Raw genomic sequence first — 13,917 nt, forward strand, 5'->3', positions numbered from 1 at the left:
ACTAACATTTTCCCAAACTGTTTTTTTTTTTTTTTCTTCTGCCAGAATTATTCCCAGAAATTGCTGCTCCCAAGTTGGTTTGGTAGCAAAAAGCTGTAATTGGTGCGGATATTATTATTTATAAGTTACCATAAGAGTGCATATGAGGAGATATAAATCAGGAGAAATATCTGCTTCCCTTTCAGAATCAACCAGGAATGTTTTGTGATCTTTAAAAGAAACAGAAGGCATATTCATAGCTCAAGACGCACTGCAGGCATCAACAGTTGAGATTCTGTTCTCTGACCAGTTCATTAGGCTAGCATGTGGAGTGAGCTTGCAATCTCTTTCTCAAAGTAACATGTTACTTCCAGAGTGTTTCCTTGACGTCCTCGTGACTATCGTGAGAGCAAAAAGCCAGTCAGTCTAAGAGGAGTGATGAAACTCAGACTTCTATGGTCATTGATTTAAAAAGATTAAATCCTGATTTTATGTTTTGCATCTGGTATGAATCCGGCCTTCCACAGTCAGCACTTTTAAAGTAAGCAAATGTTAGTGTCTGATTTCTGTGCTGCCTTCGCTTCTTTGCTGCTAATGCTGAACTAAGAAGCTATTGCCCACCCCTTCATTCCATCCAGAATTCCCCTGGTAATGGATATTCACGTCCATATTGTTGGCCTTCTTCTGCCACCTATGTTGGCCTTCTGACTTACCACCAGGAGTGATGATAAGACTCTTGCCTTCTGTAGGTATGAAAATAAGGGGAAATGGAAGAGCTTTTCAGAGAATATCAGCTTTTATTATTTTTATTCCTTCTCATCAACATTATTCTGAAAATCCGGGCAACTCCATTAAAGTAGTTGTTAAGGCTACTTCACTGTATCTTCTAATACTGTAGTAGGGGGCATAGACAAGCTTCAGTGAATTTTTGAGTTTGTATGGACAGTGAAATATGTTTTCTAGTGAAAAGTGTCTGTGCTTAACTTGATATTTTTTCTTGTCTGCTAAAACCCTGGACTGATTTATCAAAAATATGAAGAAGAAAATACTCAGATGAAAACTACTCCATGCTAGGAGCATCTTTTGTCCTTTTGGTTGGGTTACTGTTGTACATCTTGAGTGCATGAGTTGCTTCACCAACTCTGATGGGACACGTTCTCTGTGTTTCTGTTGCAGGAATTGCTTACCTGGGAGGTGTGTGCAGTGCCAAGAGAAAATGTGTACTTGCTGAAGATAACGGTCTCAATCTGGCATTTACAATTGCACACGAACTTGGGCACAAGTAAGACCTTTTCTTTCCATTTATTTACTGATGTCACTGCAGGATACTTCTATTTAAAGCCATACAAATGAAATTACTGGTGCACCATGTTTGTTATGATTTCCTAAATCTGTCAAATTTGCGTAAATAATTGGTTCAGCACACACAAAAGTTTCTGTTTGATCCTCCTCTCTTTGCCACTCTGCAGTTTGATTTTGAATAGCATGAAAAGGCCTCGTTCCCTTGAATGGTTAGTGTTAATAGCTAGAGACAAATTGTGCAAATTATGCTTTAGAATAGGCCCAGGAAGACAACATCAGCTTCAAAATCTTTGAACTTGCTAAATCTTTCCTTAAGTTTAAGTGTCTCTGTCAAGGGTTTCAATAGTTCAGTACTTAAGTAATAGCTTTACACCTGCAAGTGCAATAACTCACAGTGACTGAACTGTAAATATCAGCATTTTGCGAATGCCTTTAAACATCATTACTTGATCAACAGATATTGTATGACTTGATTTGTAAGCTCAGCCACAGCTGACCAACACACATTGACTGGGAAAAAATAGCAAAGGATGTGATAATTCATAGTCACACTGAAATTTACAGAATGAGCTTCCCAGGTACTTTCTGCAGGTGACTTTGAAGACTGTTAAGCTGCCTGTAAATCTTCCATGGGCAGAACAAAACAAAATTGACTGGAAGAGTCATTTGCTACGTAGTCTTAGTGCAGTTAATGAGTTAACCCAAAGGTCAGCATCCACGTTCACTGCTTTCCAGGCTAAGTGTAATGTGCACTTACTCATAATACTTACGAGGTTTTTTCCCTTTCCATTGACATCACTCTTAGTTAGAGTGATGTCACAGTTAGGCTGTGTAATATATAGAATTAGACCAGGAACAAGATTATACAGGGGCAAGGGCTATGCCTGTGGGGTTTTCAAGTGCTCCTCCTTTCAGCCTCTGGATGAGAGGTGGGAAATCCCACCATTGTTTCTTTAGTAAGAAGCTGCACAGAAATTTTGTCTGCACCCTTCTGGACTCTTACGGTTTATGTGTCTATTGTATCCTTCTTCCGTACAGTAACAAATATTTGACAGCTAAGTCAGAGCCAATGTATCGTGTTCAGATTCTGGCCACTCTCATTGCATGACAAATAATTATTTTATAGCAATGTATTTCAGAGTTGCATGGAGGATATTTAGGTTACTACCAGAAATGACAAGATGAAAACGAATCTCCTGTTCACCCTCCAGTGACACCAAAGGCAGCCGAGCCAAACCGAGGGTGGTTTCAGCAGAAATGAAGGACATTTGGTTTTGGTTTTATTTAAACTGCATGCCAAGATGTTAAACTGAGCCTAAGCTTAATAACAAATTAACCTGTGGGTAATGTTAAGGGAAATTCAGCACTCATCTTTGGATGGGCCAAGAGCAGGAGGGAAAAATACTTGGGCTGCAGAAAATCCAGCTGTGTAAAAGAGTGAGACTGGTCTGCCACGGCGTTTGCCAAGTTTCCCAGCAGAGCTGTCAAGCTTCCTTCTAATAATGCCTTGCAAAAAATCCACAACACAAATCGGGGATGTAATGCTTTCAGATGCAGCTCTCCATCTGTGCAGAAAAGAGCAAATCATTTTCTTCCCTCAGAGCAATTTTGATGGTAAGAGCACAGTGCCCTTTCTCTGCTGGTTTTCTTTCTTTGAGTCCATCTTGGAAAGCTATTTTCAAGAGATGTCTAAAGAGGCCGGCAGAGGATGGCTTGGGCTGGACATGGAGTGCACTACTGTGCAGAGAAGCTTTGGCTTCAGGAGAGTCTTAGGTCCCGTTGTGGGGGGAGATGGAGAGTTTAAATAAAGATTGCAGGTGAAGAGGGACAGGTGGTAAAGGAGGTTGTGTTTTGTAACAGAACTGCCTTATGAACCACTTCCCTCAGAGAAAAGAGGCTGGAACAGGCTCACGAAAGAGAGATTAGGAAGTTTGCTTGGGTATGGAGGGACTTGGAGGGTCTCTAAGAGCCAGTCTAGAGACCTGGGGTCTCTAGGTCAGGGGAGTGTGTCTCTGAGATGCACCTGAGCCAGGAAGGCTCCAGCTGAAGGAGCCAGATGGTTAGGTTAGAGAAGCTGCTGTCAGGATTCTGCTACCACCTCTTCCAGGTTAGCCTATTCCACACTGCGTTGCACTTCTTTCACAAACTGGAGTGAGGCCTCTAGCCCTTCTGCCCACTCTTCCCTCACTTAACATGCATGCTTAATCAAACCCCAGTGTGCAGAAGGAAGAGAGGAAAAAATGCCATCTTTCTGTCACCACTCTCCTTGAGCATCAAAATCATCCCTCTATCGTGTCACCCACCAGTGGCCTAGTTAGTTAGTTCCTTCTGGTCAGTTTATTGATGCTTGGAGGTCTTGGAGTCAGCAGGAATCTTCCCACCAACCTTATCAGGAGAATAAGGAGAGGCCTGACACCTGTTTTTGAACCTCAACAGGATGCTGCGAGCAGACCTGTTGCAGCATGTCTTGTGCACGTAGAAGGACTGCGTGCAGGCTTCCCCTACAGACTGGTAGAAGTTTTTAAAATGAGTGTGAGCTGTGCAGAGACAAAGACAATGAAGCTGAGAAGAGCTTCAAGTTTAAAAAGGGAAAACAAGGAGAACTAAAGGCGATTTTCTTAAACTTTATTAAAAAAAAAAATCAAACCCAAACTTACACCCATATGGGCAAAATTATAAATTTTGGAGAACTGTAATTTTGAGCTTTATTGAGGGCTGATTTCTGTAGTGTTGAAAAGCTGAGATTTATTACTTCTTGCCCTAAGACTAACAAATGTCCTTGGAGATCACAAGCTCAATTTGGTGTTCACAGATTGTTTCTGATGTAGACTTTGGAAAAAGTGAATAGATTACTAATTGATGTGTCAAGTTCCTAATTTGCAGCTAATGTCACTTGGACTCTCTGCAAAATCACTGTTACGGACAGCTGCACTGAAAACATGGAGACATCATTAAATAGGTCCACTAGGATGATGCTTATAGATCCTATAAAAATTCATCTGCAGGGTGGTTGTTGCTCGATTGTGAGGTGAGTGGTGTAACTTCTGCCTGTTGTATTTTACATCCTTAAGTCCGAAGAGAGAGTTTTGGTCCGTGGACACAAACGGAGCATCCGTTGGAATTCAGATGCACTTTTTCCTGAAAATTTCCTGCTGCAAGAAAGTAACAGGCAGGGTAGAGACCACTGAACGTATGTTGAGGCTACAAATCTTAAACTTTTTACCATGTAAAACAGGATCCTTAGCAAGCATTGCTCCTTTGTTCAGCGTGGTCAGTAGTGGCTGCCTTTTAAAGTAACACAATTTACTGTAACCACGGTTAATTGGTTTTTATCCACAGACTGCTGGGTGGAGTACTGTGTTCTGACCTACCCAGAAGACACGGTGATCACAGTGCTCCCTGAAGTCTTAAAAACCCTAAGTCCAAGGTTTTCAAATTATAAACCGTTAACTCTGTTGAAAACTTTCTTACTCTCATCTTTCCTCAGACTGGTGGAATAAGAGTTTAAAAATGCCCAACTGTTGTCAACAGGATCCTGAATAGCGCTTCTCTCCTCCCCCATGAACTGCACCAGCGTGAACTTGATCTGAGAGTCATACCCCAAAGACCACCCTGAACAACTGTGACTTTTAGAAAAATAGTGCCATTTCCCCCTCCCCTCGGTCTCTTTCTGCCTACAGCACTGACATTGTTACCATTTCCAAGACGTTCTGTAAAGAAAAAGGCAAATGATTTTTTTTTTCAACAAAAGCTGGGATTCATCCTTGAATCCGTTACCCCTAAATGAAGCGGGTGGGCTGTAGTCAGTGGTTTTTCAGACCAACAATGCCAGCTTTGTTGCCATTCCTGTTTCTTTCAACAGCCTCGGCTTTCCTCTTGTGGGCTGGGGGGAGGCTTGGGTGGGGAGGGAGGATTCCCATTCATGAGCTAGCGGAACCTGGCACTGCCTGTATGGTGAGAGAACAGCCTGAGGTGGTGTGGCTGGAAGCCACGCTGTGTCAGATGCCCTTAAGAAAGTGGATCAAAATCAACTAACAATAAGGAAGATGCAGTCCGATGCCAGCAGTCTGAAACCGCATGGCCTCAAACTTGAAGCTGAAACAGATGAGGACAAAAATGAGTCCAAAGGTAAAAAGCCTATAATGCACAAACCAAAGAGCTCTGGATTTGGAATCAGCTAAGAGAAGTGTTTAGGACCAGCAGGTTTCTGTCCAGTATGATTATTTGCTTGACATCTAAGTATTGATAGACATAGCTCAGTTACAATGACTTCAGGGTGCATAATTATTTGCTGTGTAAGTAAGTACGACCTTTGCAGTGTGTCTCGAGCAATGATGGCATGGCAGGTAAAGGAAAAATGCTCTCTGGGTGTTCCCTTCTTGGCATGATATTGATGCTGAAAGACTTGTGAAAAAAACCTGCTGCCCTGGTCTGTCTAGTGCAGCACCCAGCAGAGATTCCTTCATGGAAATAGTTCGAAGGCAGGATTTAAAAGTCTTGCAGGCTGAAGGGGGAAGCATCTTGAGCAGGTGCAGAATTCATACAGCAAAACGTCCGAGGACAGCTTGCACTGGCAAATCCGGGTCAGTGCGGTGCAGGTGTATGAGCGCACTTCCTAGGAACCAGACAGGAAATTAACATCCTCCTTCCCCTCCAGTGTGTACAAATGCGTTTGAGAATCTCAGTTTCCTAGGGAAGCTGTGGACCACCAGAGTGAATCGGACACGGATCTCAGGAGTCAGGTAACACTGCAGAGTGCACTGATACAAAACCATTTCTGTTCCTGTTCTGTGATTCCAGGCAGCACAGTGCCAGTGGCAATGGAGCCAGCCAAATCACGGTAACAGTGCAGGGGAAGAGTTCTGGAAATGACATAAAAATGGAGGGACCTTTGCTACAAATCCTTACTTTATCCTGGGATTATAACATTTAGCTGCAGCTTGTTGGAGCTAGGAAGCTGTTTTAAAAGAAAGAACTCCCAGCCCTCTCTTTTTTAGAGCAGCTCACTGTATTCTAGCCTTGAATGCATGACTGTACTGTTGTAGGCAGCCTGTTTTGTCGTGAAAGCTCCCATCTGGACTTCTTTTTCTCACTCTTTTGAACATCTGCATTATCATGATGGCAAATGCAAGAATTTTTTAAAAGCATCTGTAAACAGCTGGTTTTTAGAAGCCCGAGCAAAGTGACCAGTAAGGTCCTGGAGTGTTACCGTGCTGACAAAGAGATCAGACCTTGCAGGTGCTGTTTGAAGTGTGGTGGGGGCTTGAGTTAGTCTCACATTTATCAGGCAGGTAAATCTGAATTTCTGTGGAATATTTTTCTTTAATTGGTATTGCAAAAGTATACTGATTAATTACCAGGAAGCAGTCTGTCCCCATATTACTACCTACCTCCCAACAGGAATTAAAACCATTGTTACTGAAGTTGCAGAGTAAAATTTGGAAGCACAAAAATCTCGGTTTCAGGGTTATCTGGATAACTTCACTTCTACCTCTAGTCTGTGCTGTGAATGAGGCAGAACTTGAATGCACGAGGCAGTGTTTCAGCGCTGCCAACAGGCTTCTTACTCCAGTTCCCCAATGTTTTACCAGAGACCTTGCAAAGAGGTGCCCGTCCAGGGGCCTGGAGGTTGGTATCTGTTTACACAGTGGCTCAGGGATGCAGCCTGTGGCTGTCTGACAGGACATCTGCTTGTGGCTGTGCATACCTCTCTGACAGCGCTGCTGGCGGTTTGGATGTAGATTCTGTCTCGTGGGGAGCTGTGGTGCAATTCCCTCTGCGCCTTCGTAAAAGCTTGTGTGGCTGCTTTGGCCACGCTGGAGATGACGATGTGCTGGAACTCATATGGCTGCATTTGGAGGGACTGAAAATCAAGGTCAGTCGGATCCCAGGGGTTCTCCTCCGTTGGAGGCTGAGGCGATCCCATTCAAGCTTTACTCTGGCAAGCTCAGGTACCAGAAACCACGTTGCTGCACCGAGACGGCCTGAGTCACTGAGCAGTTTGTTTCAGACGTACCCCAGCTAAATTCTTCTAGTGCCAGTGCTCCCCTTTTTAAATCTCACAGGAGAATGTCGCTGTTCCAGCACGCTGCAGTCCCAGGATTGATTCCTGGGAGTGACTGACTGCCGTGTAGACATACCCTGGGGCTGGCCAAAAATGCTGGCAGCAGTCCGTACCCACCCTGGAGTTGCTAATTTTATTTTCTGCCATTTGTGTTGTAAATCTGTTGTGGAATGTCTTTCTCTGTTCCCAGGCTCCCTTGTTCCCCTCCTCCCAGGTTTTCATTCTTCTTCCACAGATAATTGCAAGCACATTTTCACAGTTAAGTTACCCTTCTCTGTACAGCACCAAGCAGACATAATGAAATACTGTCTATTTCATCACGTATCTTTGTACAGGTCAAAACAATTATTTAATAACACACTCTGGTTTTGAGAGAGAGCTACGTACAGCCTGACATTTCAGGAGGTGCTTCTTCCAACTTCAGTAACACACCGAGAGGTCTGGGTCAGACCAAAAAAATATATTGTGGACCTAAGTAGCTTAATATTTGCAACTTGATGCTAGGAAGCAGAGATCAAAGATAGATACAGATCTAAACATAAATAAAACCAGCGGAAGCTTCTGCAAGCATGGATGGTTTGACTTGATATGTTGAGGAAGAGGTAGTGGTGGGGCATCCCTAAACAGAACATGTGTTTGCCCGTATGATTAACTTGCTCAGGTATCTTGTATTATATTGAATTCCAGAAGTAGAATAATGCTGTTGTATTAAACTTGGCTGGGCAAGTTGTTTTAGTAAGGACGGAACCACGCATGGATATTCACGCACCGTCGGTTTTAGTGTGAGATTAAAGACGTGAAGCTGTTCGGTAGAAGTGGAGTAGAATTTGGAGAAGGCAGAAATTTGGGGGAAATCAAGTGGAGAAAAAGATGGCTGTGAAGGAGAAATTGAGAAGTTTGAGTAACGCCATGTGCCATATGGATGATGTGATTGGTTCTACTTTATCTGTATGTAAAATTGCAAGACATTTACAGGTGAAGTAACTAAACCTGCTCATAGAAGTGTAGTGGTGGGGTCCCTCCCCTCTGTTGTGTATCTTTTGCCACCCAAGTTATCTTCCTAGCCTGGTAGTTTATTTACAGTACTGGAGTGCAGCCACGTTGGAGCTGGGTATGGGAATGTCTGCCTCACGTTGCTTTGTGGACTGCTGTGGCCAGCACTTGCATGATTCTGGGCAAGGGTTTCTATGGTTTTACTCGGCGCTTTGCGGAAGATGCCTGTGCAATCCCGAGTGAAGCAATGTTCTGTCGCAGACCCACTCATTCCTTTGGTTTTGAGCATCTCGTGCAGCTTTGCTTAACGTAAGTGCACCAAACAGGCAACCAACAGTTCCTTAGAAACTCCCAGACAGCACAATTCTGTTTAATCACCAGCCTTGTGGCTTTGCCAGCTATCTTTCTTTTTGAAGGCGTATTCTGCTGAGTAGGCCAAGGCCGTGTTTAATAGCTGGGCTGTAATGATTTGGGAAATCTTTCATATGTTTCCTGCTTACTGGGGTTCTGGTTTCATACTTCATTGGCTTTGCTGGCAACAGCCTTGTGGACCCAGTGACCCAAAGCACAGGAACAGTACAAGCCCCCATTGTGCGACCTCTCCAGTACACCCCAACACACGAATTACTAGGTTTGCAAGTGCCACTTAGCAAATAATCGTTTGTTTTTATACAAGGGCAGCAATCTAGCTGAAGTATTTACTTTTCCACTAGCAGTTGGGTTCCAATCGCTTGTAACCCAGGCTGTCTGCCTGGCCTGCTGAGTTCAACAGGTTCCAGGTGAAAATGACTGCAGAGCTGGGGAAAGTGATAAATCCCAGACTGTCATGGGCAAAGCCTTTTGTAGTAACTCAGCAGCAGCAGCAGTGCCAGTAGAAATGATGTTGCCTCTAAAAACGTGGTTCCCTTTGCCATTATGTCAGAGCAAGGCAGCGCTGCAGTGGAATGAGATTGGCAGCCTCTTGGCCAATGGTTGTGTTGAGGAATAAAATTCAGCAAGAGGAAGTTACTAGACAAACAAAATAATCAGGACGACTTTGTTCTCAGTGTTCTCAGCTCACATCTAATCATTTTCCATCCTCTCCATTGGGTATAAATTTTGACATCTTACTACATTGCTTTGCTGTTGTTGACACCCTTTCGGTACTAATCCAGATATGGTACTGAGGCTGCTCTCCAAGTAAAAAAAACAAACTTGTTTTGTTTAGAAAAAAAATATCATATTTTCCTTTTATATCCTAAGTGCTACAGTGCACACCTGGAGCTCACTCTGAAAAAATTGATGGTGTTTGTAATCTTACTGGATTTGTAGAATGCATTATTGCATGCATCACCTCTGAATGTGATGGGCAGACTCCCGTGAGGGAAAACTCATTTGCTGTTTCCAGAAAGCTGTCATCAGTTAAATGATGTGCATGCTACACATCGTACCAGCTGAAGACCTTCTAAAGAGGTATCTTCCTATGAAGATAACAGACTTTTATTTCTCTGAAATTTGTCTTCATATTAATACGTTCAAACCAAGGTCGTTCAAAGCAATACTGTCTCTTCTCAAACTGCTTTTTACTTTTTTTCTTGTGGCATTCTTTGACACTGTGAGAGCAACCTTGGCTGCATTCACCTTGAAATTTGTAGGCAACCGGGCATCCTCACTCTCCAAAGGTTTCCATTTCAGTATTGCTCTGGACATAGCACTTCCAAAGTGCTCTTCTTACCAAGCCATGATTTGCAGTGCTCCTGCCTGATATCAAGACTCTCCCTGCTGATCACTTAAGAGAGAGACTTAAGTAGCAGCGTACTGAACATCTACGGTCACTTCTCAATAACCAAGGCCAGATGATTGGGCGATAATATTTTTTTTTCCCAGCTGCACCATCATGAAAAATCCCAAGAGCTTAGGGAGCAAGAAGGCTACTACTGGAAATGCCGTATCCTTCCAGCACGTCTTCAGCTGAAGGGGCTTGGCTACTGCAGACTGATCCATTATTGGAGAGAATGTTTATTTTTCGTTCCTAGAATCAAAAGAAGGCACACAGGTTTGTTACTGTCCTCTACATGCACCTGTCATGTAGGTGACTCAGTGAAGAAGGTCACATGGGATGGATTTTTGCAGAGTCTGCAGCCCCACAAAGATCATCAACCTAGACCAAAAAGGAAGAATAAACAAAAGAGGCTGAGCAATATTTCTTTCTGCGAACAAGACTTCTGCTGATCTGGGAACCATAAAGCATGGATACAGTGGCTTCTCTGGGGACTTCAGAAGACGGGATGCTGGTAGAATTACATACATTACAGTTACATCTGTGCCTCTGTCTTTTGATGTTGGCCATCTCCTCTCTCCCACCTCCATGAGTGCAGAATTGATCTCCACGTGTGGGAAGGCAGCCAGCAGTCAGCATTCCCGACTCCTCCAGCGTGTTCCCCAGGCTGCCTCGTCTTCCCCAGCGCACGGCAGTGGGTGGCTTCCTGGTGGGGCGGCGTGTGGGACATCTGTGCTTGCTTGTGGTGCACAGATTAGGCAAATATGCTCTCTGTCTCTTCCTCCCCTGTAGAGATTCTTTTAATATCTTCTTATGTTGCATCTCTTTGTTCAGGTTTTATCCTCGGTAATTAATGTGATTGACTAGAGGCTTTCGCTGGTTTTGCAGAAGTTTTAGCACGGCACATTCAGGTGTTCGCATGCAAGAGCTTCCCCTCAGGTTGGCAACACCTTGAGTGACAGGCCTGTCAGCCCTTCTTACTGAGCCTTTCTCTTTGTTCCCTAGTGGGTGGGCTCTCCCACCCAGCTATCCCAGGGTTTTTGTCTTTTTTTTCCACCCTATAATTTAAATTTGCTTTTCATCTTCTAAGGAAATGCATGTCACATTTTCCGGGGCCTTGTTCTCACCCACTTTCTGGCAGTGCTGAAAGCAAGCAGCTTGTTTTCCATCAGCATGTTAGTCCTGCAATGTACCAGGGTGCTTTCTGCTTACAAGGAGCTGCAGATGGGACACAGCAGCTTCTGCTCACCAGGAAAGAAAAGCAGCAGAGTCTTTCTCTGCCCACTGCTGTGCTCTGTTTCATTCACTGTGCTCCTTGTGCAACACTTCCCTGCTTTTTGAGACCAACCTAAAGCAAGTGAAAAAGCATTTTTCACATCCAGGAAGTGGACTGAAGTGAATTAAATCTTGCGGAGGTCAAGGGAACAGCTCAGTGCATACATTTTCATGAGGACATTACCCTTTGACCCTCGGATAACTTTATTCCTGATTTAGGAGTAATGAGTAGCTGGTGTCTCTTCACTGGTAGCCGGAGAGAAATTTCATTGCTCTTTTCAGTCAGGAGTCACTCGTGACTTGGGCATGTGATGTTACTGCTGGAGAGGAGATCATGAGATGACTCACCTTGTTCCTCATGGCCCTGGTGTAACTTCCATCAGACCAGCTAAGAGGACTGCCGCTGTGTCAGCAGGGTCTGGGCAGCTCTGGTACAGGTATCTGGGACCCCGTGGGCACCAAACCTGGAGACGAAACGCTTGGGTGAGTGCAGTGCTGCAGTGCCTGTGCCTGCCATCTTAGTCTCTAGTGTGTGCTGTATGTCCCTTGCCACACAAGCTTATACTTGCTGCCTTCCAGATTCCGTGGCAAAAGAAATAATTCTTTTTAAATGAAAACCATATAATAAAGGGCTGGATCTGTCACGCAGCTGAATAAACCACAGCTTTCCACACTGCAATTCACCAAAGGCGTTGGAGTGTTCTCACTCGCTGTTATTGACTTCTTGGCTGCTTGATGAGCAGATAACCATATAAAATGTCTGGTTACTTCACTATTAGAGTGACATAAACTTGGTTATGAAAACAAGAGTCCATTAGTCATGGCTCCCTTTAAATGTTGTCTCTCCTGATAAATGAAACAAAAGCTGGGCACCCATCCTGAACACCCCTGTCCTAGATAACAGTATGTACACAACGACCATCTTCGATTATTACAAATGCTCTAAGTAAGGTCATCTTCCCCTCTGCATCTCAGCTCCCCCAAGTACCTCCTGACAGCCTCTGAAACAGTCAGATTATATTTAGAAGGCTGCGTTCACATGTTCGAGAAGCACAAGGTGAAAAAGCCTGTTTTCCATTAAGCCACCAGACCCAGTGACCGTTGTTTTTGTAAGAAGGTTATGCAAGCTATTTCACTCCTCCTTCCTTGCTCAGCTCACCCCAGCGTGTTTCCCCAGCATCTGTTAGTTTGCCCTCTGTCCAAGCCTCGCTTGGACTCCCTTCTGACCCCTCTGGCTGTCTCTGCCTCTCTTTGGTTACTTACAGACACATCACCTTCCTAGGTCACTCTGCATTTGAACTTACTGTCCTCGTTTTGCACTGCAGCTCCAATTATAATTCCAGCTGTAACGAGCAACCCCGTTTCACTTCTGACTTTGTTATGCCTTTATTCTCAACTGGTTGGAAGCCTCATAACTCGCAAGATATCAGCGTTTTCTATTGAAATGTTAAACATGTTGAACCAGTTCAGAAGCAGGCATCTTTCCAGTGACACAGCTTCGATTTCAAACGTTAATAAAAAATTCCTAACATTGAACTCGATTTGGGACTGGACGACTCACAGGCTTGATTATGTGATATACCGTCTCCCACTTCTAAGTTGCTGGTGCAGATCCAGCCCAAGTCAGTAGCTGCTGAGGACTGTTGATGTACGTTCTCTGCTTCGTGACCTGTGCTGGTTGGAGCTTCATGACCCCACGTGATGTCCTCAGCTGCAGCCAGGCACCGTGTGTAACCTGCCAGAGCAGCATCTTCCTTGGCTGCTGAGATTGGGTGGACTCTGGAGACAGAACTCCCTTCTCAGCCATTTGTGGAGACCTGATACGAAGTGGGAAGGGGAAGGAATTTGTCCTTCAGGTATGCCCTTTGTATGCATAAACATGGCATTTGTGCCCACAGCGTGTCTAAGCAGCAGGCTTTCCACAGGGCACTGTCATCCTGCCCACGCTGAAATGCCAGAGCAGGGAAGTTACAGCTCTCCTTTCCCGTTTCCTCTCACACTAAACGAGGATGTTGTCCTGTCCTGTCCCTCCTTCTGCGTTTATATTGTTATGGTGGGGTTCAGACAGAAATTTGTGCTTCGTCCTGGCTCAGTGGTTAATGCCACATTCCCTCTGGGTGAGTCGTGGCGAGCTGAGTCACAGGGAATGATTTTTCTCTATGCTCTTTAGAAAAGGTCAGCAGTGACCTGCCCTGCTGTAGTGTGCAACTGGGGGTTCTGCACGTAGCTCTTAGGGAGCGCTGATGCTTTGCAGAAACGGAGCCCGTCTAAAGAACATCTGCGGCTAAGAGCCTCCCGTTATAAACACAGGTAGAGAAAACGTGCTTTCCAGCAAAGACCTGCCAAGAATGCAGAAACCTTTGTGGTCTCACTGAGCTTTGCTGACCTTCACTTTTGCAGCAGTTTGAGTAGGTCCTTCGGGTATAGAAAGACTCTCCCTTGGATTTTTCCCTCTGCAGGGCAGGACAGAGCACTGTCCTCACGTCCTTGTGGGTAGCTGGACATCGTCTTTCACTGTCCTTGGAGAAATGAGGACTTTGACATT

General features: G+C 44.5%; 1 protein-coding gene across 2 annotated transcripts in view; it reads left to right on the top strand.

Annotated features, from left to right (window-relative positions):
- ADAMTS17 (ADAM metallopeptidase with thrombospondin type 1 motif 17) overlaps positions 1-13,917 on the top strand; it is a 172,502-nt gene that overhangs the window by 64,846 nt on the left and 93,739 nt on the right. For both annotated transcript variants that reach the window (XM_084531890.1, XM_084531891.1), the window contains exon 8: positions 1,156-1,261. In XM_084531890.1, the coding sequence (XP_084388016.1) occupies positions 1,156-1,261 (106 nt within the window). The remainder of the gene's footprint in view (positions 1-1,155; positions 1,262-13,917) is intronic.

This window comes from Aythya ferina (genome assembly GCF_964211825.1).
Source record: "Aythya ferina genome assembly, chromosome: 11".
Classification (NCBI taxonomy): Eukaryota; Metazoa; Chordata; class Aves; order Anseriformes; family Anatidae; genus Aythya; species Aythya ferina.